The 24,972-nt window shown below is 39.4% G+C and overlaps 2 protein-coding genes across 6 annotated transcripts in view; one reads left to right on the forward strand and one right to left on the reverse strand.

Annotated features, from left to right (window-relative positions):
- The first annotated feature begins 4,802 nt into the window (after positions 1-4,802).
- Positions 4,803-7,422, forward strand: LOC108669489 (mediator of RNA polymerase II transcription subunit 30). The gene is made up of 5 exons (XM_018156838.2): positions 4,803-5,168; positions 5,541-5,791; positions 6,097-6,255; positions 6,619-6,720; positions 7,153-7,422. Exons 1-5 carry the CDS (start codon positions 5,024-5,026, stop codon positions 7,252-7,254), a joined length of 759 nt encoding a protein of 252 aa, XP_018012327.1. The 5' UTR covers positions 4,803-5,023; the 3' UTR covers positions 7,255-7,422.
- A 132-nt stretch (positions 7,423-7,554) lies between these two features.
- Positions 7,555-24,972, reverse strand: part of LOC108669488 (ubiquitin carboxyl-terminal hydrolase 2) — a 52,252-nt gene continuing 34,834 nt past the window's right edge. For 4 of the 5 annotated variants that reach the window (XM_018156836.2, XM_018156835.2, XM_018156834.2 and 1 more), the window contains 8 exons: positions 13,790-13,879; positions 13,083-13,209; positions 12,323-12,430; positions 11,772-11,892; positions 11,289-11,535; positions 10,916-11,082; positions 10,365-10,505; positions 7,555-9,911 (listed from right to left, as the gene is read on the reverse strand). In XM_018156836.2, coding sequence (XP_018012325.1) covers positions 9,827-9,911; positions 10,365-10,505; positions 10,916-11,082; positions 11,289-11,535; positions 11,772-11,892; positions 12,323-12,430; positions 13,083-13,209; positions 13,790-13,879 — 1,086 coding nt within the window. In that variant the 3' untranslated portion in view covers positions 7,555-9,826. Of the gene's footprint in view, positions 9,912-10,364; positions 10,506-10,915; positions 11,083-11,288; positions 11,536-11,771; positions 11,893-12,322; positions 12,431-13,082; positions 13,210-13,789; positions 13,880-20,819; positions 24,066-24,972 lie in introns of those variants that run through there. The other variant, XM_018156833.2, reaches the window with a different exon arrangement.

A 24,972-nucleotide genomic window follows, 5' to 3' on the forward strand; every position in this document is an offset into this window, starting at 1 on the left:
TCTGCATGAATTTTGGAATGTGAGTATTAATTATCGATACGCTGCCGCAGGAATTATTACAGATTTTTATATGACTTATTATTAGGTTAGGTTAGGTTGGGTTGGGTTAGGTTAGGTTAGGTTTATGTTAGGTTAGGATAGGAAATAATTAATGCAAAAATTCGTAATAATTCCTGCAGCAGCGTATCGATAATTAATACTCACATTCCAAAATTCATGCAGATCCGTTAAGTATTGAAGGAATTATGAGTGTCCCATTTGCTTAAAAAATACGTTTATTGGTTTTAATTAAAAAATAATTCCTGTAAAAATCTGTAATAATTACTGCGGCAGCGTATCGATAATTAATACTCACATTCCGAAATTCATGCAGATCCGTAAAGTATTGAAGGAATTATGAGTGTCCCAGTTGCTTAAAAAATACGTCTATTGATTTTAATTAAAAAATAATTCCTGTAAAAAATCTGTAATAATTCCTGCGGCAGCGTATCGATAATTAATACTCACATTCCAAAATTCATACAGATCCGTTGAGTATTTTAGGAATTATGAGTTTCCCAGTTGCGCAAGTCCGCAGGCGGGTCCGTAGAATTGTCGATCGAGTCATGTAAAACCAGAAGTAATCGTCAAGATAGTTGAACATTTTTAAACCGACAACGAGCAGTTCTATCTCAAACGCTATGGTTCAAGTTTCTTGATTCAATATAATATGAAAATTTGTGTTTCTTTTGACACCAGTGATATTCTAAAACAGCATCAGCTTCTAAAATTACGGAATAGCCCGCTTCTCCGCCGCATTCAATCGATCCATTGTTCGTCGCGTGTTCTGCAATCTGCACTTCATTTCATCAAAAGAGTGACAGAGACCAGGTTGGGCAGTGCACAAGCACTGGAAGCCTCCAAAACCAACTATAAAAAAAAAATCTGCACTTCACGTCTTCAGCCAGTTCAGCGTCTCCAGCTTTTAAGCGTGACTGCGTGACGGTGGTATTGTGACCCGTATAGAACTTCAAATCACGAAGAATCGATCAACTGTTGGGCGTTGCTATTTGGGGGTGATGCCCCTGATTAGGTATTTAGCGACAGGCTTCTGTATCGGATATGGCCCACTTTACTATATCAGTGGTAGAGCTAGAGCATTCGATTTCGACTGCAGATCGAGAGGACAGAGGTCCCCGGTTCAAACCCGGGCGCCCCTTGTTTTGCCACACCGATTCATTCATCGCCACACTAATTCATTCATCGCCACATTTACACTTAATCATCTTAAATTTGGCCTAGAGTCTAGAGCAAGGATTTGAGAGTCAGATATTGATATTATATATTATAGTGGTTTAGGTGTTTATTAGGCCGTAGGCCAGGCTGATACAATAAGAAAAATGGATTTCAGATTCGTAATCTACACCCCAAAAACATATAATTAAAAAAAAAACACCCTTTTTTTTGGATGTAGTTAATCTGCAATAATACCAAAAATATTTTACCGTCAATACCGTGTAAAATATTTAGACTATATTGCTATGTGACCGTTTCTTAACACTTTGACTCTGATTGCTTTGTCTTGTACTATTATTTCATTTTTTGTACTATTTTCAAACTGGGTTGCCACTGGCAACCCAGTTTGGCTACTAGCCTAAATCATAAATGACCGTCTGGCAACTTCCCAGACTGTCCAGACGGTCATTTTTTCTGGACAAATTCCATGATTTAGTTTTTCACCATTGCATTGGCAGGCTAAAATTTATGATAGGGGTACTTCATAATTAAATTTTAAATAGTACTGCAAAAAGAAAACAAATTTCATTTTTATAGCAGAACCTAAAAAAAAACAAGTATATATTGAGTTATTGGCCTTTTTTTCTAGGATCTGGCCAATTTTAGGCAACCTGAGTTATGTACCACTACGTCCTGGCCAGGGTGCAGAGGGACGAGGGCGGATGCAGCGTCGCCAAAACGCCAATAGGGTAAACGCGGGTCGCGGTATATTGCAACATCGTGGGTAATTCCGACACCTTGACCTCTCTAGTTTTTCCTTTATATTAAGCTTTGTCTTAGTTCCACGCATTCATTGATGGTTGAAATAGTGACGTCATACCTTTGCACGCCAAACTATTGCCAAAACACTAGGTTTGAGCTGTCTGGCAGGAAAATGTTAAGATCCAAAGAGAGACAGTGCATGCCACCCAGTATGGTGCAATTCTATAGGTTATTCAAAAGAACCTGGTCTTATGTCCTTTTGAACCGATCAACGCTTCTTTACGGACCGATCGTAAAACACACCTTCACTGGCAAAAGCTTTCACACTTCTGAAGAGAGGTGAGCTGAGCAGCTGACAGATACACTGGCCGTGGGTGGGCCTTATTTGAATTTGAATGCATGCATCGATTTGAAATCCTAGGTANGGAACGGGACCTTATTTAAAGAATTATTGGCTGAAATTCATAAAGTAACAACATTTGGCGAATTTTTCCAAAAGTCGTAACAAAAGTAACAACATAAGATCTAATAAGCAAAAAGTAACACTTTTGTTATGAATGTAACACCTCTGGCTAGAGGCGGGAAAATGATGCGTTGTGAAAAAAAAGTCGCGCTAATCAAAACTGGCACCGTGTAGATTAAGGGTAGGTTGCAACTTTTTTTTCCGCGTTAATCAAAACCGCGGTATTCAAAACCGTGCTAATCAAGGGATTGCTGTACCGCATTTACCCTATATGGGTTTTTAAGCCCAAAGCATTGCCAACCATTTTCAAGATGCGTCGCCGGGTAATTTCTAATGAAAAGCCATTTACGCTGAGTAATGAAAAACTATTTACAAGCCACGAACTTATTTACAAGGTTACATGCATGTGTTACCCCAAATAACTTATTTTACCCTAAAAACAGTCCGATTGTACAGCAAGTGTCAACTGAACATGTCTGACCGCTGTAGTTATCTGACATGTCTGACCGCATGTCTGACCACATAATGCAATCTGACCGCTGTAATGTGATGGCAACTACGCAATCATAAACTTGATGTTTACATTTTTTGGCGGGAACTCATCGCAACTGATTTCCGGACAAGCTTCACTGCATCCTGATCCATCCAACACACCAGAAACCTTACTTTTTTCTAAATAGTTGGCCGAAGACTGACAAATATATTAAATGCAAGAATTTCAATCTCAATGTGTTGGCAAGATCTTCTGAAGGAATTAATTTTGCTACTGAAGTGTCGCCAAAGATCTTGCAATATTCATCCACTCTCTGCACAGTGGCGTCCTGGAGAAATACATTTTGTGGTATGCATATGTACCACTTTGGAGTCAACGACTCAACGTGTTGAGCAATCTTTCTGTCTCCTGAATGTGTCAGTGACTGTGTCACTGTCCTGACAGGCTGACACTTACAGATACCGTTAGTGCAACATAAACTAGCACCCTTCCATCCATTTTCACGGTTTTTGGCGTGGTAATTTTCATTTGCGTTTCAGATGCTGTAAAAATCACAATGTACTTAACCCTTTTGTGGGTGAGTTACTATATGTGGTAATTAAAATGGGAGTAAAAAAAGGCCTCCCACATCACCCACAATGCTTATGGCAGCCTGCCAACAAGCTCCAACCAATCACAGATCGTGTACGAGTTATGTCATGTATGACGTAGCGCTCTGACGCACTCTTACATCTGTGTGAGCTGAATTAAAAACTAAGTACCGGGTACTCTGGAAAAATGGCAAAACGGCATTTTGGGCCCTCATCGTATTCACTTTAGCAGCTCTAGCCCATGAAGAACTGTATGTAAGGCCATGATAGTTGCTAGTATCATAGTTAGAAACTTGCTTTATCGACTGAATATGATGCCATTTACTTGAAGCAAATGCAAGATGGTGAAATATCATAGCAAAAATTAGTGTGATCATATGTGAGCATACGCCTGCCAATGCTTAGAGATGGAAGTGACTATGTTTGGTCATATGTCCACTAAAGGTAAATTTCTACAGCGCTTGGTAAATATGTTTGTTAGCATTTAATGGTTAGCAGTATTATGATTTAAGCCATGTTTTTCAGTCTAACCTAATTATAGTTCAGCACTTGATGCTTTCCCTGACTTTGACTGCAGTCCAAGCTCTTGGCATTCCCTTTGCTACAGAACATAGAGCTGACACGGTTGCAAGCAAGATGGTCTCTGTACTGACCCAGACAATAACTTGTCCTTCACCAATACTAATTCTTACTGACCATTTTTCACAAGTTTTAGGTATATGTTGTACATGAAAGTGACTCTCTACATATGGCAAGGATGTCTCATTATATGGATGGTCTGGAAATACCTTGCCATAAAATACTTAATGTACCTATAATTTTTTTCATCTTGATTGCTTCCTTTGTAGTATGTGTTATAATACATGCATAAAAGAGCAACCAAGATGCTTTTTACCATCTAAATAGTAAACTTTCAGTGTCAAAAACTGCAAATTTTTTGTACCTTAAGCCAGCAAGGTCCCATATATGATCACTTCATTAATTGTGATTTACTACTTGTATACAAAATTTTTTGAAAAATGCTTATGAGTAAATATATCTTAGAATTGGTCATATAATCATCAAATATTGCAATTTCATCATATTTCTATGTCCGCTGGGAAAGGGTTAAGGAGGCTTCTGGCAACTACCAAGACCCTGATGAGTGTTGCCTGTGCCAGTCACTAGGCAACACTAGGAATAGAATAAAATTAGTACAAATTAATTTTAAATGAAATATTTTTATTGTTAACAGATCTTATAACCATTCGTAGAACGTATATAATTCTTATCAGATTTTTTTTTCATTTTGATGTTCTATGAATGGAATTTGTCTTAAAATATTTGCTTTAATAAGAGTGTTTCAGATTAAGTTACTGGCATGTTGGGATATACATCCAGTCTATTTGAAACGGGCTTTTTTGCTATACTGTCATGCTACTGTTTTAGAGACATGAGAATTCCTTCACTTCTTAATGCTCTCAAAATTGCTTCATTCACCTTAGGTTACTGAATCATATCATGTTACTTCAATGTTCTACTCTCTCATCTTCAGGTATTTGCTCTTATATCTCAGATTATTTGAAACTTATACAAACTATGAGTGTAAATACCAACCTGATGCGTGGATCCTATGGTGGCACCATGGGAGTTCCTCAGCAGTCAAGTAAGTAATTATAGTCAAAATTGTTAGGTAGGTACCTATTTCTTAAGGTTTTAGTATAATATGTTTGAAGCTACTTTCAATTCTTTCATGGAATATATCCACTTTAGTACAATACCAGTAGATAATAGGAATACTTTTTACATTTTTCCCAATCTTATACATACTAGCATTCATTATTCAATTGGAAACAATTCAGAGAATTGATTTGTTGCAGCTAAACAATTGTTTGGTACTGAATTGGTGAGCCACTAATAGGTATAGGTTAAGATGGTATTTAATATATTCAAAAAAAAAAACATGAGCTATACCCATCACTATATTTCTTCTTTATGGTTCCTTGTCCATTACAGTGAATATCTTATAAATTTTCAGTCAATCCTGGCAGCAATAGTGGCCTACAGGCAACGCCAACTTCGCAACAACAGTCCTCTTCAAATGCTGGCGGCAGCACAAATAACACAACTAGTGCAGGCACAAGTGCTACCGGTGCTGTTGCTGCTGCTGTGGCAGCTGAGAGCCAACAACAGATAAATACTCTATCTTACTGCAAAGTTGGGGCTGAAACAGTTCAAGACATAGTGTCTCGAACAATTGAGCTTTTCAGTTTGCTCAAGTCTATACAGGTAGTTATTAATTAAAACTATACAGGTACTAATTAATTAAAACTATACTGGTTACTTATTAATTACGTACCACTACTGTGCCTCTGGTAATTAGTAATTCTGTGCAATTTTCTGGAAAGTATCTGATTTAATCTGAATTGGTCTAATAATATTCTTTTGTTTTTAATATATGTTTTGGCACAATTTTTCCATGACTTTATCATTTTTTTAAATTATTATTTTCTTTGCATTGCAATGTGACCAATAGTTTTGCATATACGCTACATACATGTTATTATATTTAATAATATGTTTCTTGTTGACAGCTCCCAAACGGAACGCCAAGTGGCACCCAACTCAGTGTTGACAACAGGTCTCGCATTCAAGAGAATATCAACAGAACGAGGCACTTGTTCAAGCGTCTGCACATCATCTATGCTAAAGTCAACGAGGACTGCAGTGGCATGGACTACACTCCAATCGAAGTACGTATGCACAGTCTTTAGCATTTCCCTGTCATCTATCGTGATGATACATTCAATTACAGTATTTATATAGTAAAAAATGCCAATGATATGATTCACTTATTCATACTTTTAAAGCGCTACATCGACCATATCTACTAATTTATTTACTACACTTGTTTCGTTTCATATTTGCATAGTTTAATTCAGCCAATTCTATCATGCGCGCTCCGGAACAGAGTTTCCTTCATAACGTCTATCCTGACAGCATTTCATTATTATTGCGATCCGCATAGAATTGGTCTAGCCTGATGACTGTTGTTAACTTTACTAACATAGGAATGATTTGAAAGATATTTTTTATTTATTTGTAATTTATAACAGTCGCTGATACCATACCGCGATGATGTTGAGAGTCGTCCCGATTTGAAGAAGAAAAGCGACTCCTATCGACATCACGCAGAAGAAGTTCAAGATCTAAAAGAAGTAAGCATCGTTTTGCTGCAAATGAAATTTTTTGTTGTTTTATACAATTATTCATGCTGAATCTCGTGTTGTGAGGAATTATATTCTAGTTACGTATATATTTTTACTATTTCTATATTTCAAGTCAACTGTTGCTGTTAAAATTATAGTTTATCTTGGTGGTTGAGGTTTATCTAGCATCAAACCTCGATTTCAAAATTGACATTACACATGTTAGTTCGCGATTAATTCAGCTTAACTTTTGTGAGTATTCGCGCGTTTGTAGCCCATCAGAAAATGTGTATTATTTAGTGAGCTTGGTTGGTTCTCTGCTGATACATATTGGGTAACTTGAGTAACCTATCAGATATATTCCTATTTTTTCTTCTGTTGTTACACAATTCCCGAGCAACGCAGAGTTATCCTGCTAATGTGTTCATGTAACTTTTCCAGCAATTGTGTATGCGGTCGCGGTACCTGAAGGACATAATAGATGAGCTGCGTAAGATCATATGGCAGATCAACGCCATGCTGGCGGTCAGGGCCGCGTCGTGACAACTCGGACGCAAGTGCATCGAGTTCTCATCGAGCCACGCAATCATAATAGTTTTTAGCTTGAAGCGTATCTAAGTGACATATGCGGTGAACGTACCTATTAGCTATCCTGCTTTTCATGTCATTAAATATTCGGTGTTCTAAAAAAATAGAGATTTTGTTAAGTAATATCTTTGTCACTGATTTTTCCTAAATGTAGGGGTGGAAAGAAGTATTTTGGAAGAAGGTTCATACTTATGAGTTCAATTGATGAATAAATTTCTAATCTAATCAAGGAACAGAGAAAAACACATTTGTGCATTCTTCCTTACATTTTTTATATAAATCAAGTAAACATAAATGGATTAAACGTAACGTACATCAACAAAATCATATTCTGGACCGCACGCCTGAAAAGAATTTCTAAGGGCATGGCCTCAATGACTAGCCTGACGTCGCCAGCAGCAGCCGATACGGCCGCTCCGACGCTTGCCTCGACACTGGAAGAGCTACCGCTGCCGCATACGTTTTTATAGAAAGTGAAACACCCAAGACCTGAAGTTATAGATTCCATTGATCGTTTAATGAACTAATTCAGCTGAATGGTGAAGGTTGTTGATTAATCAGAATAAAGGGGGTCACATTCTTAATTGCAAACGTGCACTTATTAGTGATCTCGAAGTTTTCCTTCTTCGTTCAGGCAAAAGGGAATTCAGTTAGGATTTCCAAGTAGGTGCTTCATCATATGCATGAAGAATGGCACGTTGTAGTAATTCTAAAATTTTCAAAAGTACTAGATTCGCATAAACTTCTTACTATCACAAAAAATCTTTTCTTGGTGAAGAGATGTAATCAAGCAATTGAAGTTAGAATACATCGTATTGGCAGGTCGACACAGTTGATCGAGGAACCTTACACACACTTGTTTTAGCAATGGCGAGACACTCGATCTGCTTATTCTCTCCGGGTCTTTGTTGCCACTCGAACTAATTCCAAACCTAAACATTTTCAACAAATTTAATTAGAACTCTTGTAAATGCATGCGCATTGCAGGTAAACTACAATCAACGCAATTAAATTGGTTGTTTGGATAAGCAAACTTTTCTAATTCAATAATGAAGACAGACGCTAGAAAATATTTTCAATATTGCGGACCGAAATTTTTTGCCACCAATTACAGTAAGAAATATCAGCCTGACAATAGCTAGGTCAAATTGCATCATTTTGCATGATCTACAGTTTCAAAGTCCCGAAAGCGTCTGAGCATCCGACAAAAGAAACTTATACTTAGCTGATAATTTCTTATTATTTACATAAAGCAAACTAAATAGAAGCGGAGCACAGCATACACAATATGAGCCGAGAGAATTTCAGTCTAAATACGGGCGATGCATAAGCTTTATGTTTCTGCAAGTATAAAAATGAACACCTATTAATATATTTATCAACACTTCATGATCTTTTGCATTACATATCACAAAGGAATCTCGAGGATTACAACAATGAGCACCCAAATTACGATTAATAAATTGCGATTATAATCACTCTAAAGAATTGTTTTTTGATCAACAAAGCTCCCGTACAAATTTGTGACACATTAAAACGGCAAAATATTGCGATAGGAGTTAACCACGTGTTCCTGACGACGATCATGTCTACTGAATGCAGAAATGCCGTGAAATTGCAATCGAATGAAGTAGATTGCTGCGTCCGAGTCACGCTTCAAAATTGCAAGATCGTTTACGTCCTAGGTTTTGGCAGTGTAAATGTCACTAGCGGCACGGTATTATGTACAGGTCTTATCAGGCTAAAATTTATCTTATTTTATATAAAATTGCGGTTGTAGATCCAGTATATGAAAGTTTGTCAGCAGAAGAAAGAGAAGTTTTCCCTACTTCTCCATCAACGAAATTGCATCACGTCTCTAAATATTCCGTTTATTGCAACCAAGTGAACTAATTGATAGCCGAGAAGTTACATGTAAGCACGAATCTCTTAGCATTAATACATAACAATAAAAATTTAAAGATCAAGTTACGCAACAATAATATACTTTAAATTCAATCGAACAAACATCAGTAAGTTATGGCTTGAAGAAAACCCAATAGCGTAATAAATAAGCTTCTTACTTCTGAAATATACAGACATTCACGAAATTGCCTCCGATTATAGTGACTCGAGACTTCTTACAAGACAAAAGGATGGCACCGCGATATAGATAAGGCAATCAATAGCAATAAAAATTCACCAACAGATCGATGAATATTGCAAAATAAATTACGAAAAATCTCAAAGCATGCGTTTTGTAGCTGAAAGAATATGGGTTCCACCTCGTGTATTTGAGTAAATATATTAAAATGACCCTTACAATGATCAGCGATTATGTAAGGTTTTTAGCATCACAAGGATTCAAAGTTAATATTATTTGTCGACTCAGCGCTGATCATTTAATTGAAAATTGTCTCGTGAAAGCTCTTTTTCCAAGAATTTTGGATAAAATATTTGTCTTTTTAAACTTAAGCAACAGTTAATGAAATCGAGGAACTATCCATTTTCAAACGTATAATAACAGTCACTACAGTAAAAGCCGGTATTACAACTTGCTCGCGGAACTCAGTTCGTAGAATAAAACGTAGGCCTCTGAACTGCAAACCCTCCTTGCCGGGATGGGCGTCACTCTGCACGCAATAAAAATAAAAAGTATATAATAAAACATTTCAACTCACATCCCCGCCTTCGAGGTTGCAGGCGGTACCAAACCAGTATCGCCTGCCTGGATACCAATCTGTAAATAACTAAAAGCAGAGAATAACACAGTTAAATCTGTAGCACATTAAGCAATAGGAACGCGTATTTTTCAAACAATACCGTACACGAACTGTCATCGGATAACAATCCGTTGTCACCTCGCAGAGGGATGCGATATTTGTATACAAAAATAAAAATATTCCACAACACTGACTTCAAGGTAAATGAAACTGTAACCTGCGTTATTTTTCTCACATATGAGAAGACCAGAGTGCCATGTCATTTATTCCAATGATCGCTATTTGAACACAATTTAAAAGATACGGTAATCGATGCACTGTATTTCGCAGTGCGGCACTATTCTAGTTAGACTGTATATATACCTGCTGTCGTTGTACTCGTGCCACTGCAGGGAGTAGGGATGTCTGCAGAAGGCCGTGTAGTGTCCCGAGTAAGTGGTGCCGCTGTGGTTCGCAACTCCGATCAAATTATAGTTACAGGATGACCGCGAACTAGAGGCGTACCTGATGAGAAAGAGGAAATTTACTCCAGAGTAATTAAAATCCGCTTAATGTTACGGCCGCTCCAGACTAGTCCTAATTGTTGAAGTCTTACTTCGGTACTTCAAATACAAAGGACAAAAACATCGCTCATGAGCACCTGTGAAGAATATATGATAACGTCTACATTTTGGAAGATGATTCACCTCATCTCGCTGAGACATTATCCATAACGTATTGTACTAAAAATGCACCTGTTCTCATGCTGTGAACAACTTGAAATTAATTTATCAACGAAGTTTTCACTTCTCAATATAAGAAACGATCATATACGTGAAATCATAGAGAATAAAATGAAACTATACAAAATCCGTAGATTAGCTTCACAACATATATTTGATTAACCAGCAAATAACATGCACGTAGGTACGTACTTGGAAAGGTCGAGATTTTCTACTGGAAATTCCACGGTACAGGAGAGCTTTCCTCTCCATCTCTCCGTTGGACTAAAACGTTTCAAATGTAGCACCAAGACTTGCGGGAACTTCTGTATGCTAAAAGACTTGGTCATTTTTCTTCTCTCCTTGCACTTGGAACAAGTCTGAAAAAAAAACAATGCAAAATATAAGATTTATTATTTTGCAAATTTTAGAATAATGAACTGAGGGACCGAAATTTAATTTACAGCGCAACTGGAATTATGCGAATTTATTTCAAGTGCATAAAGTTAATCATTACCAAACACGGATTATCATAACCTTGAAGAATCATTCGGGATACACAGAAAGAAAACATAAGCAGACTCACAGGTCTCTCGTCGCCATCCATGACTTCTTCTTTGGTGAAGAGATCCAAGCACTGGTTGAGTCTGACGGTGCCAGTCTTGGGAGGGATCGGTAACGACAAGTCCCAGAAAGGGTCGAACGTGACGGACGTGTGAGAGCAGTGCGAACATTGCAAGCTAGACTTGAGTTGACCAACAAACATGTTCACAATCTTGCTATCGTCGAACCGAAGGTATCGCTTCCAGGACTCCATCGCTTTCTGGTCGTCGCTGTCATGACAAGGAAATATTTAGAATTATTTTTAACCAAAAGAAACTAGCACATGATTAACCATAGACTTTAAACAACTTTGAACCCCAATTGATCACATATATCAAAACCTTTACTCTATCAGCTTGAATGTCACGCATCATTTTACGTCAGAATTCAATTAAACAGATTGTACGAAATAGAAACATCAAATGAGGTATTGTATTGGTTTAAGTGCGGTAGAAATAATCATCACCTGAGGTCATCATCGATGTCGGTGTGTATGGGCCGCGGTCTCACAGTCACTCTGTTGACGTCCTCATGCAGGCCCTCCAGCAGTTTACGCAGGAACTCCTGCGCGTCGTGCTGCTGGTAACCTGAAAATTAAACCACTTTATGCTCCTGAAAAATTAAAGTCCTCAATATTCCTGGTTAGTAAGGCACGATATATTTCTTAATAAGATAGTCAATCAAAATCCTAATAAGTATCCCACATCAAAATTCTAAAAATTAAACCCGTTTGCTCTCCGTCATTAGAAGAGCAAAAGGATATGACCAAATTGCAATTTTCATCAAAGCCATAAATAATGGTAAATTGTAGCTCTTTCAATACTCTCAAAAACTTGAGCACACATGTCGAGATTCTCCCCGTCGCAATACAAAAATTACAAGAAAATTTACGTAATGACATTTCTCAAAGTCCGATTTGATAACCAAGATTGCGGGGTTTTTAATTGCGTTTTTTTATGGATATTTAGCGTTGATGAACTTCAGCTAACTTTACCTAACCGTCATTTACACACAAACCTGTGAACGTAGGAGCGAACTTCTGTATTTGTGTCTTGAAGGGGCCGGTGTTGAGGGCTCTGTTGCTGTCGCCCTCTGTCCACATCTCACTGATCAGGTTGCCGAACGCTGAAAGTAAAATACAACTCTACATTTTGAAATGCAATAGTAAAAATATTTTATTTTGCAATATTAAAAAACACAAAAATTCACCAATAGACTATTTTGAGAGATTAAAAAATTGTATGCCCGATGATAATTTAATTCTGATACATCAATGAACTAGGTTTCATCGTTGTAGGTTGTAAGCGGCTATTGTACTCGTTTCAAAAGAACGTTTTCCTTCGAACGAGGCTTAGCGTTGCCGTTATCAGCACGACTGCCGACCAGCGACTAACACATATTACTGCCCACTATTGACGTAGTATACCTCACACGCACGACTGTAGGGCTTAGCGTACGGTTAATAGCCGTTTTGCTGCCATGAATGTTGTCATCTTGACATGTCAACTTAATTTATTATTGTGTACAACTAGTGAAGAAACAGCCGCTATCAATTTTGGAATGCGTTCAATATAAAAACGAACGAAAAACTTTGATTAAATTAACGAATTAAATAAGGGAGCATCTTATTAGGATCCACGAGTTCACGAAAATCGAAGCTAAGCTATATTATACCAGNTTTTTTTTGAAGGTTGAAGTTCAGCTTAAGGCTCCTAAGGTAACTAATGAGTGAAATGACACTCATTTAAACACAGGTTACACACGAATCATGGCTTACCTCTGATGAGATCGCCCTTCATTGTGGAGAGAGACGTGTTGATGTCAGAAGAGTAGCCTTCCTTGACCAGGTACTCCAGCAGGCAGCGCGTGTTGCTCAGGCACTGCGTCACGCTGTTCAGGAAACACTGAAATGCACGCACCAAGTTACGGTCATGAATTCAGATGTGATGCGAGGGCAGTTGTGGTATTCAGAATTCAGATGTGATACAAGGGCAGTTGTGGCAAGGTAATAATTCAAATTTGCTGCTTTAAAAACTGTTAAGAACAGCTAATTTAGAATGTACATTATTTGAGCGGAAATGCTTCAAATTATCGCTAATAAAACTCAGCTAACGTGGAAGTGAAAATAAATTAATATGCTTCAATAAAAGGTAGAAGTTAAAACATAATATTTAGACATCATATTTGGATCATGCTAAACGATTAGCATCTATGTCATTCGGACACTAGAATACTCGTATTATTCGGGTGCTGCCAAAGTGACACAAGCAACGATAGTTTTAATGAAACAATTTCTTATAGTTTCGAAATGATTTCCTATAGTTTCGAAACGATTTCTAATAGTTTCGAAACGATTTCTAATAGTTTCGAAACGATTTCTAATAGTTTCTTAGTTCACTTCTTTTTTCGACATCTTAGTTTAACCGAAACAAAGGGAATTGAGAAATTGGCAATGTAATAAGCGGATGTCAGCGAGAGTCTCACAGTGTTGCCGATGTTCCTGAGGCCGACCAGGCCGCTGCTCTCGCTGAAGCCGCCCTTGGGTTTGCGACCAACCGGAGGCGAGTCGTCGTCCTGCCAACATAAGAAACGTTTTACAAATATGAAAATTTTACGATAAAACTAAAACACGCAGTTCGTGGATAAATTTCAAACTGCAACTGATCTAATTTCAAACTGCTTTAGATATGAAAATTGTCTTTAAATTCATGAACATAATGGTTCATTCGTCAATTGTGTCATTGATGAAACTTTATGAACTTTGAAACGAACTGCAAAAAGCAATTTTGTTACGAGCTGAGTGATGAACCACAAAATGGAATACTAACATAGTGGCAATACCCCCTAAAAAACTCGGGGCAGCGCAAAGTGCCGCTGAGCAGATGCTGCTCTGGGACGCAGCCGGCATAGGATTGTGAGCCTTCAAAGGCATACCCAAGTTTAGGCACCCAGGAGCTTGGCGCATACGACCTGCTATTGCCTCCTTGAAGTTGGGCGCCAGAAAGATGCCCCGATTGGTGACCAGTGTAGGAAAAGTCGCTAAACTTGGGACGTTTATCTAGGGAGCTTGAATCTGACGCTGTCACGTTCGGCGTGAGATGCGGCAAATGGCACGACGAGTCGATCAAATTATTTTGGCCATTGCAACGAACTGAGAGGAACTCCCTTCTAGTGTTCGCCGAAGGTCTTAGTCCCATTCTTTTTCGGTAGGCTTGCTGATCAGTCAAGGAATATGTTTGATGATCTTTAAAATTGCTGAGAGCTGTTTTATTTTTAGACGAAAGTGAATATTCTTTGAAACTGTAATTCAAAGAATTGTGTTGCGCTGTTGCTGTATTGTAGATTAAATATGCCAGCAGGAAGGCCACGACAAGAGCGATGCTCAGCTCTTCCTGACTTTCCTTCAAAGCTTCCGTCACTTGCGATGCACGTCCAGTCATCATCATTAACGATGATGGAATATAAACTCATCGGTGATTGCCAACCATGGAATTGATTTCAACCATAATTGATTTCAACACGTAACTAACAATATAAGAACTTGATGGACCTTGCGAGAATTATCCCGTACTTGAGTCATGCATCTCATCATGGTCACAATTTCGGCACGTCGTTGCAGCGCAGCTTAGCAACACAAATGAATAGAGTGTCAAGTTAAAATTCGCGCAAGTGTACGCGGCAACTCATGTACAATAGGATGCACAGGAGCTCGCTACGAAGCCAGTTGGGATCTTTATTGAGTTCTTTAAGAAACTTTATGGAGTCAATTGCCCCTTCGATGCTGCAACGTTCAGCTGGTGTTAGCTCACACACTTAAGCAAAATTTCAAGCAACCAAACAGTAAAATTAGATATTATTCATGAAAATTCACATCGAATTAATCCGGGCTTCAGCTCAGCAAGAGCTTGACGGAAATTGTTCACAGCACTATAAATCACTTATTTTCTACGACAACACCTCTTCCTTATCATCCATTATTTACCCTGTCATCTTTAATTAAAATAACGGATGTTATGAACACTACCAAACTCGACATAAAACAAAACGTGAGCAAGTTGCCGTCGAGCACAGAGGTAACGTAATCACGGCGAGCGCACATCTGTCGTGAGGCCCTAGCCTATAGCTGCCAACTGGGCTGTGGCACCGAACACTGCTGCCAACTGCAGCGAGATGTCAAACGTTGTCCTCGATAAAGCCGGCATCTTAACTTTGCTATCGGGAACAACAGACTAACGTATCAACATGCCCTCTTAATAATCTATAGATTTGAATGAAGTAATTTTCGTTACTTCTGTCAAATTATTCTTATAGGTCAAAATCACTCCGTAGAAAGAAATACGAATAATATCACGTTATCATGATGAGATGACAATAGATGTACATTATAGAATATTAAGTTAAAATATCATGCCATTTTCCCGATGTGTCTTTTTTGGTTACAGTTAAAGAGTTCAATATTCAGTAATCTGTGATGCACGCCGAACGAGAAAATTCAACATTCAAGCGAGTCATACGATCACTGGCAATCCGTGCACAATTTTATCCCAGCGAACGGGCGCAGGCTTCGCATTGAAGCTTACATTGAGGTCACGAACGCAGAAAAGAAATGTCCTGCACTGGGCATTGCTCGATCAGTCCATGCAAGAAGTCACGCACTTCATCTCAAAGTGTGCGAACAATTTACGATTTGACCTTTTAAATACTCGCATCTCAAATTTCATAAGCCATATAATGTCACATCGCATTTGTGGAGGAAAATCAAAGTATTGATAGATCTTTTACTCAGGAGAACAAATGCTCTCAACTTCAGAGCAAAATCAACGTTGAGATTCGTCCGTTTACCAAGCTTTTACCCTTTGTATTCATATTTTTGCATTCTTGAATGTAACGTTTGAATTGGAATCGAATATTTTCTAGTGAATGAAGAAATATATATATAACTCAGTACTCACTGCAGTGAGTGACAAAGAGCGCATTTTCTTGTCGACGAAAACGTGAAGTCACGGACGGACAGACAGACGGACGGCAGACGGACTTGGCGAGCACAATAGTGCATTTTTTATAAATGCGAAAATGCGCTAAAAATCAAATGTAAGCCAAATGCTTTTCCTTATCGTATTAGTAGGATTAAAACAATACGTTGATTTTTCACTCATCATACCAGACAAAGTTAACAAAATTATTGAATGACATGCTTTTTCACTAAAAACAGATCTATAAATCCCTACACCTACAAAAGATTTACATGCGGAAGCTTCATTTCAAACAAGCGTTCATTCAATATATTGATCGATAAACTTGCTTTTGACTCGTGCAGTAACTAAATTCTATCCGAACAAAAAAGTATTAGACGAGGCATTAGATTTAGACATCAGTCGATATACCGCACAAGGCAATGACGTATCATCATTGCAATCCGCTATGACATCATTCACATGAATTATTTCGGTTAGCAAACAAGCCAGCAGGGATCCGCACGACACGGACGTGTCAGTGACTCATCGCGCCTGACATCAACTGCTGTAAGGCAACAAAATAACGATAAGAATGCCTTTGTTTAAAGCGACCGTCACTAGTATATTTATGGCAGTATTATTTCACTCAGATCGCTGAAGGTTTCCGATGCATCATAGATTCAGCATTCGCAAACGGGAACTAACTTATTTATAACAAAACATTAATCTCGAAAAAAATATAAGGTCTGAGAAAGTTCCGCAGTCACATCTACACAGCATCCATAGAAATAGTCTCGACAAGAAAACTGAATAACGATCTTATATGAGAAAAAGTTCACTTCCAATTCATTTAAATACCCGTTCACATTCATGTCGGCTGCTAAAATAGTGACGTCACCAGCGCATCGCATCGCCATAGTAAACAATCAATAAGCACCAGCGCAAATCGGATTAGAATGACTGTAACCTACCACATCGCATAAACAAATCATGCTTCACCAATTAAAACTTGAATCACAAAATGAACAGTGCGAAAAATATCCGTAATTTTTTTTACAACGACCAAATACGAAAACCATAATTGAAAGAAAAACCTTAGCAACACAAGCTCAAATAAATAACGCGGGCATAGTTAGATACCATTTATACGAGACGACCATGAGAGCGCAGTCAGTGCGCGCGGCAGCGATCGATACTCCGCTGGAGAGTTCCGTGATCACTTCCTGCATGGAAGATGCATGGCTGCTACAGCCCCGATGTTCTTGCGCGAGCACAGATTAACAAAGCACATTCAGCGTTAATATATGGCTGCGTTACATCCAAATAATGCTATGATAAGAAGTAACAGTTTTAAATTGTTTATTATTACGCCAAAAATTATTAAGAAATAACACTTGCAAATTTTGGTGAAGTACTGTCATAAGTATAACGTACGTAAATGAGTGACCGTCTTAAAGATCGTACAAATAACTGTTGCATATGTCACATATAGAAAATGACTTCATATAAATTTTACATGCTTGCTTAAGACATCAGAGCATTTACTTCCTTATGGGGATTCTGCAACAGTGCACAACTATGTATAACAGTTCAACTAAGTACAACCGTAACAGAAACGAGGCATTATTTGCATAATTACGACCACTGACTCTGCAAACAAATTGCAACGCGTCGAGATTGCTACGTAACGCCAATGAAGTGCAATTAAATGCAAACTAACTGACCCCTTTAAATATTGCGAGTGAATAACGAGTGGCCTAAGCTCCGTAACCAGCCGTAAGATCAAGCAGGAAGAAGTGCACGCATACGACAATAGCTTAATTACAGCTACCCAATCTTGACAAACAATGGAACTCGACTATATGCAGAAGTTTTGCATGATAAATTATACAGAACAAATCACAAAGACATCCGAACAATGTATTGCATGTAATTTGCAACATACTCGGACGCAACAGATACGTTTGTTATGTCTCATTTAAAATACTTTCAACTAATGTATCATTGTGCGCAAAGCTCATCTTTCCATACACAATATTAAGTACTAGCATAAGAATCATCTCATCGATTATATCATGGACAAGTGAGATATTTACCATTTTCTAACGGTTCAAGAAATAAAAAATCATAAGAAAAACTCTTAAGAACTCATTTCCTTCTTTACTTACTCACACGCAGTTCAATAAATTTTAGCGCGCAATATCAATAAGAGTTGATTGAAAAGCGAAATGAGCGCTACTGTGTCGAAATCGCTGTTCACGTTTCGTTCCTGTAAATCAAAAACACGCGCTGAAGGTGTGCCACCATTTGGACACTGAATGAACGATAAATAATTTCTATAATACGCTATATTATAATAATATTTATCTAACAGTAAAGAAGCGCAGCACAGGCGGGGATGGGGGCGAGTAATAGCGTCGCTACGTCCCGTGCTGGGCGAGGTCAGCCGCTGTACTTCCGCGTGTCCTACAGCGGGCGCTACAGAAGACAGCGCCAGCGCTGCTCTACGAGTTTACGCACACTCAAAAAAATAACCGAGTCTTTGTCTAAACGACGATGATTTTTGTGCACTTGAATTTTCACCCTGGCCAAGCAAAAGGGCGTATTAGTGCCACGTCCGCACTCGGCTAGTGCTGTGGGTATAAAAGTGTGCCACTATTGGGCAAGATAACTTATTATTTCTGTGCGTTAGCAATGTTTCCTTAGCACAATCCGTGATACATGAAGTTTTTAATCAAAATTGCCCATGCTATCACTGAGCAATGAGTTAGAAAGTAAATTCAAACGGTTCACTAACTTTGTTTGAAAGAGAAGCATCAACTGGATTGCAATCATCGCGATATCCTCAAACTAAAAATTTCAATGATGACTTATGATAATTCAGACGCCAGGACTTGAGGAACTTCGTGCTGAAAGTAAGTCAATACGAGAAGAAATAGAATATTAATTTTCAACCAATTCAACAAGAATACCGTACCCCCGCACTTTAGTTACGGTAATTCAACATTGCACATACAAATACATTATAGAAGTTGTATACATTCCCTTCACGAGTTCCGTAACGAGACGTCATACTAACGATTTATCCGCACATGCAGCCCGCAGCGGCAATCAGGCTCCACGTATCAAAGCCTCAGCTGTAGCTCTTCCTACTTAGTTGTTTGGGGCGCTCGTCACACGCGGGCTGAACGACTGTGGCTGAACTTATGCGGAAATGATTACGACTCTTGCTCAGTGGGAGACATTATACATACGTGCTTCAAATGAGGCACAACACGGCCTTCTCCGAAAGACGTGTGATAGCATGACGCAGCGGCATTTCACTAAGAATTATAAAGAATCTGACGTTGTATTATGAAGTCTTCCGACAGGTGTTTCAGCCAGCCCCAATATAGACCCTGAAGCCTAAACTGCTAAAAGCGTGCAATGTCATCAGCAAGCAGCATATATAAACATCAGCAAATAAATTTATTCAAATTTTGACATGAACGGGAAGGTGAGCGAGGCACATTTCTTGCGCAACAAGCGGAAGCAGTCGCGTGCCACGGCCAGTCGACTCCGTACCGAAAAAAACGGACTGGGGCATCTAAGCAAATCCATTTTCAGATATCAACAAGATCAAGATTCAGAAAAGAGTTCTCAAATATTTGTTAATATAACAAAATATTTAACTCGGGGTAAATAATATTAAAAAAACCAATGAGCTTGCTAATCGTCTGTCTCTGAATTGAATTAAAACTAGGTAAATAAAGTTGCCTCATATTTTGTAAGGCAAAAAATAAATTTAAAAAAACACAGCCGATGTTCAAGACTAATCGGAAGTTTCAAAAATAATGATCACCTTTTGTGATCATTACGAAGGATTTAAGTTAATTATGGTCTGGTAATTAAAACGACCCGAAATGAAAATAATGATATCTATAATAATTGCGCCACACGAAACCATTTTATTTCTATACCTAGGCTTCGTGTCTATCTAGGCTGCATTGGCTTTATGATCTAAGAGATACGCCTTCATAGACATATGCATTAAGAAATTCGGTAATCTCACATTAAAGTTCTTATTCAGCGTAATTTTGTTCGTAAATATAACGACCTATAAAAATATATATGACTTTCCAATCGCAAGATAAGAGTCTCTCATAAATCATAATACATGAAACCAACAATGCTGAGTAATGAAATGAGGAAAGAGGAAGTAGTTCAAAAGAAAAAAACAATTCCAGTTCTGTAGCTGGATCCAGAATTTTTTCAGAACATTGAACATTAGATAGAAATGATTGTATATCAGATTTATCTGACATAAAATAAGTTTAAGCTAAAAATAAGTCTAAGCTATAAAATAAGTTTAAGCTAAAACAATAAAATAATCTCAAATCAGAATCACATATAATCCGTTACCGCTGCAAGAAGATCGCAAAAAGTAATCGACATATGTTACGAAACTCAGCCAGGAAACTGATCTCAGGCATGCACAGTGTTTACAACACTGTGCATATAAATTGTCAGGGTATTTGACAATGAAACTTTTTGAGGAAGAAATTACGACTTAGACATACCCGGAAGACGTTGGAGCGAGGTCCTCCATAAGTTCCGTTGCCTCCCCCTCCACCAACAACACCTCCTCCTCCTCCGGGCATCACGCCTCCACCACCACAACAGGCCCATATCCGCGCACCACCACCGACACCACACTCGTCCCGGCCGGTTTTCAAAGCTGAAGGATAACATCGTCCCGAGTTTGCGTCATATTCCTCAGCATCGTCAGTTACGTCATCGGTCGGACAAGACATTCCGTCGTCTGTGACGACGTTGGAGGAAGACCAGCCCGGCGGGGAGTCTCTCCTAAAATCGCCGATTTCTTCGTAGTCAGAAGAGCTACTTCGAGTCATCCAGTGATCAGTGCATGTACTCGAAACCTCGGATTGCCATTCTTGGTTTGATATCTCGTCGTTTTCATCGTTGTTGTAATCGCAGCCGCATTCATGATAATTATGAAACGACTCGTCTTTTGAATCACAGTCAAAATCGTGCATCGGTTTTAATTCAGCTTCTTCCACCTCGTTTTCAGCGTAACAATCCATATGGTACTTGGCACGAGTATGCGCAGCATCACGAGACTTCGGTAAATTCATACAGTTTTCAGACAACGACATGGACGCAGCACTCGACTTTACGCATTTCTTGCACTCATCAAATTTGGTAGAATCTGATTTGTTAAGAAGTGCTTTTTTCTGAAGCATTGAAGGCGTGCCAGGCTCGGGCTGTCTGGTCATTACTCTGGGGTATTGTTGCCGGCAACGTGTTCTCATAACAGGGTAAGTATTTGTATTCTTTGACGACTTCTCATCAGGAGAGTTGAGACGAGAATTTTTGTGGATGGATGCATCACCTTCCGACCCTCTCTTGGTGTAGATCATCCACTGCCGATTGTTCTTCTCAGGACGAGTGTTCATGGGCATGGGCCGAGAACTCTTTATTTTAGTTGCTGGTCTACGTTTTTCTTTATTGGAATCTTCATTTTTCTGAGGTCGAGGCAGGATATCTTCCAGATTTTCGTTGATCTCATTAATAAGTGAATGGGTACTGCAATTGTGACTCCCACGGGTCGGAGAGACATATCGAACAATTTCACAAGTAGGGGGCATTGAATTTTTCTCTTTTATGCTAGGTACCACCACTCTTCGCTCAGTCACACACGAGTTTTTAGGATGCGAAGCCTGATTTTTCATGACATTTTTCGTAATTCTCTCAGCCTTTACGTCGGATTCCTTTGGTAGCCTGGGACTTAGTTTAAGCGACCCATGAACAGTTATCGATTTACTCTTATGATCAGTACCTAACGACACTCTGGTATCTAAACTACCTGACCTCGCAAAAGGGAACGTTCTACAACTTCCAAGAGACACATTCGACAATTTAGAGCCCACCTTGCCCGTACCATGATTCTCTGCTACCTTCGTTCTCAGAGAAGAACTATGTATATCAGCTACTTTCACCTCTGAACATTGAGCTCCTACACAGTTCTTCTTCGCACCAGACGACAGAGCAGTAAGTTTAGACTTTGTGCTGGGTGACTTACTAGATGATATCTTTTTCTCCGAGGTGCTTTTGGTACTATTCTCAAAAGATCTAACTATATCTACTACATTCTTGTACTTCACTACGCTTGGCAAAGGCAATGCTCGATCTTCGTGTAAGTCGGGCGATAAAATTTCATTTTTTTCACTATTCGGTTCGTGCGCCGCGTTCATCTCGATATTGTTCCACCAATCAACTTCTCTCCCAATAGAATTGTCACCGTCAAGGCACACGATCTTCTTTGCCGTCTTCAAATCCATATTTTGACAAGTCAATTGCTTTTCAGAATTACTTTGAGTCGAACCGCTACATTTATTGTCACTAAACGTGTGTTTCAATAGACCATTTCTTACACTTGGAAAAACGTCACATCTTTCTCCACCATTAGCAGGGCTACACCTTGTTTGACCGCACGAACTAACGGCTTTGAAATTTTGTGCGCCTGTCCGAGTAGGGCGTGCGCACGAGCAACCGTTTCCAGGCGAGCAACAGGCGACGGAGTTTTCTTCGTGTCTGGTGGCCGCTCCAGATGAAGTGGACTCGCCTCCGCAGAGCCGGCTTTCTGCCCCTCGCCCGTCTTGGCTTGGATCAATCACGCTGCTGGCGAGCCTTCCAGACATCTCACCACGAGGGACGACCGTAGAACACGTCACAACATATTTATTCTGAGCTCGACATGTTTTAGAAGACATACTGCATGGGGTCAATACGGATTTATTTGTTTGAATCGGTGCAGAAGCAACGGATTGAGAGCACCGGGATGCATTAATGTTGTCATGGTGAACATCACTGCACGGAAGAACCTCGTGGTGAACTGCCGGCACATTTCGATGCTCGTCACCATGGAGAAGCTCAGTCGCAACAGATTCCCCATAATCGGTGCTGAACATATTTAAATCTGTACCGATTTTATCACTGCGGCAATGACCGTGGACGCTGTACTTAGGATCCAAAGAATGTCGAGCATGAACTACTTTTCTTGTCATCGGTGGATCGTGAATATTGCTTTTCAAAATCCCAGGATCTTCGGTCAAGACCGTTTCAGCGTTTGCCACAGTGCCGTGTTTGCTCGCACTAATTTGTAAAGATCTTCTACCGTTGTTCTGTTCATTTTTTCTACGTTTAGCAGAGTCACTATTTTTGTCGTTTCTAAGCCGGACTTCGTCTGATGGCTCACTAGCACCTCGAGAACGGTTTAGGTTAAGGGTACGTTCCACAGGCACAGTACGGTTGCCAAAACTGCTACCATTATGAAGCTCGCCCTTAGAGTTGACTTGAACTAAAACATTTGTATCATCATTCTTCCAAGGCAACTCTAACGAACATGACATTGTGCTCTTGAGTTCTTGTCATGAAATTTTCATCGATGTCTCGGTAACCAGGTGATCAATACTTTGAAACGAAGGTAGATTGATTCTGATATGAGCCGGTGTTTAGTTCATAATGGCCATGAAGACAATGAATGCACTTGTCTAATGCAGAAGCGAGCGAGGGAGGAGAATGTTGGCAGTGAGTAGCTTCTGCGACGGCAACCAAATAACCACCGACTTTAACACAGGCTTCAAACTTATCACCAACCTACAACCGTCATATCTATCGCACGGGAATCGGTCTTGAATCACTATGAGATAAATTCAAATAAAAAAAACCCTAACTAATTAAAACTTAGGGCCCGAGTAATTAAAACGATAATTCTAGAGTGGAATAAATAAATTGTACAGGCAGGTTCTGATTTGAGCCCGCGGTTCGGCCGGACAGGAGCACCTCTTGAGCACGACTGATGCTCGATCTGGGAGTGCCAGGACGGTCGGTTGCGGAGGCACTCGAGTTCCAGGCGCTCACTCGTTCCACTCGCGCCTCCAACTCGCGATCCCCTTTAAACGCAACGCCCAGCAGCGGCGGCGGCGGCGGCAAAAGAGCAGGCCTCTCTTTCATCAGGACTTCGGGAGACTTTCAGAGGGAGAGCGGGCTACTTTTATATCGAAACGTCGGGCGGCTCTTTTCATAGGGAAAGCAGGCCTCTCTTTCATTGGGACATCATGCAACTATTTTCAGAGGGAACACTCTGATTTTGGTTGGATGAGGGAGAGAAGAGGTTATAAACAAAAACGAGGAAACAAAAAGCACGCTGATTTGGGATAGTCGAGGGAAAAATAGGGCTGAATTTGCTTCGTCACATACCAAATCTAATTCAGATCAGACTACACCGGCATTTTCGCGCTTACCCGAAGAAATTATGGCCTCAGGTGAGATAGAAACGTCAATTTTGAAACCGTGTTAGTGGAAAAACGATGCGGCGAAAATGGAATAGAAAGAGTGCTGTAATCATGAAAAATGCAATACAAATTTCAATTAACTTATTGAAGAATGTAAAATAAACCATTTACATTAAACGCTGAACAGTGGATACAAAAAGACAAACAAAATACCTTAATATAAGTGCATATCGTCGAGCGGAGGCTTTCATTCCGTAACAGAGTTGCTACAGCTGAGCAGAGAGCGACAGTTGATCAGTGTGTAGAACACCTGTGTAGGACATGTGTGTAGACACAGGTGTGTGTGGGACATGTGTGTAGAACACCTGTGTAGGACATGTGTGTAGACACAGCTGTGTGTAGGACATGTGTGTAG

The sequence above is a fragment of the Hyalella azteca genome, unplaced genomic scaffold (genome assembly GCF_000764305.2).
Source record: "Hyalella azteca isolate HAZT.00-mixed unplaced genomic scaffold, Hazt_2.0.2 contig9428, whole genome shotgun sequence".
Taxonomy (NCBI): domain Eukaryota; kingdom Metazoa; phylum Arthropoda; class Malacostraca; order Amphipoda; family Hyalellidae; genus Hyalella; species Hyalella azteca.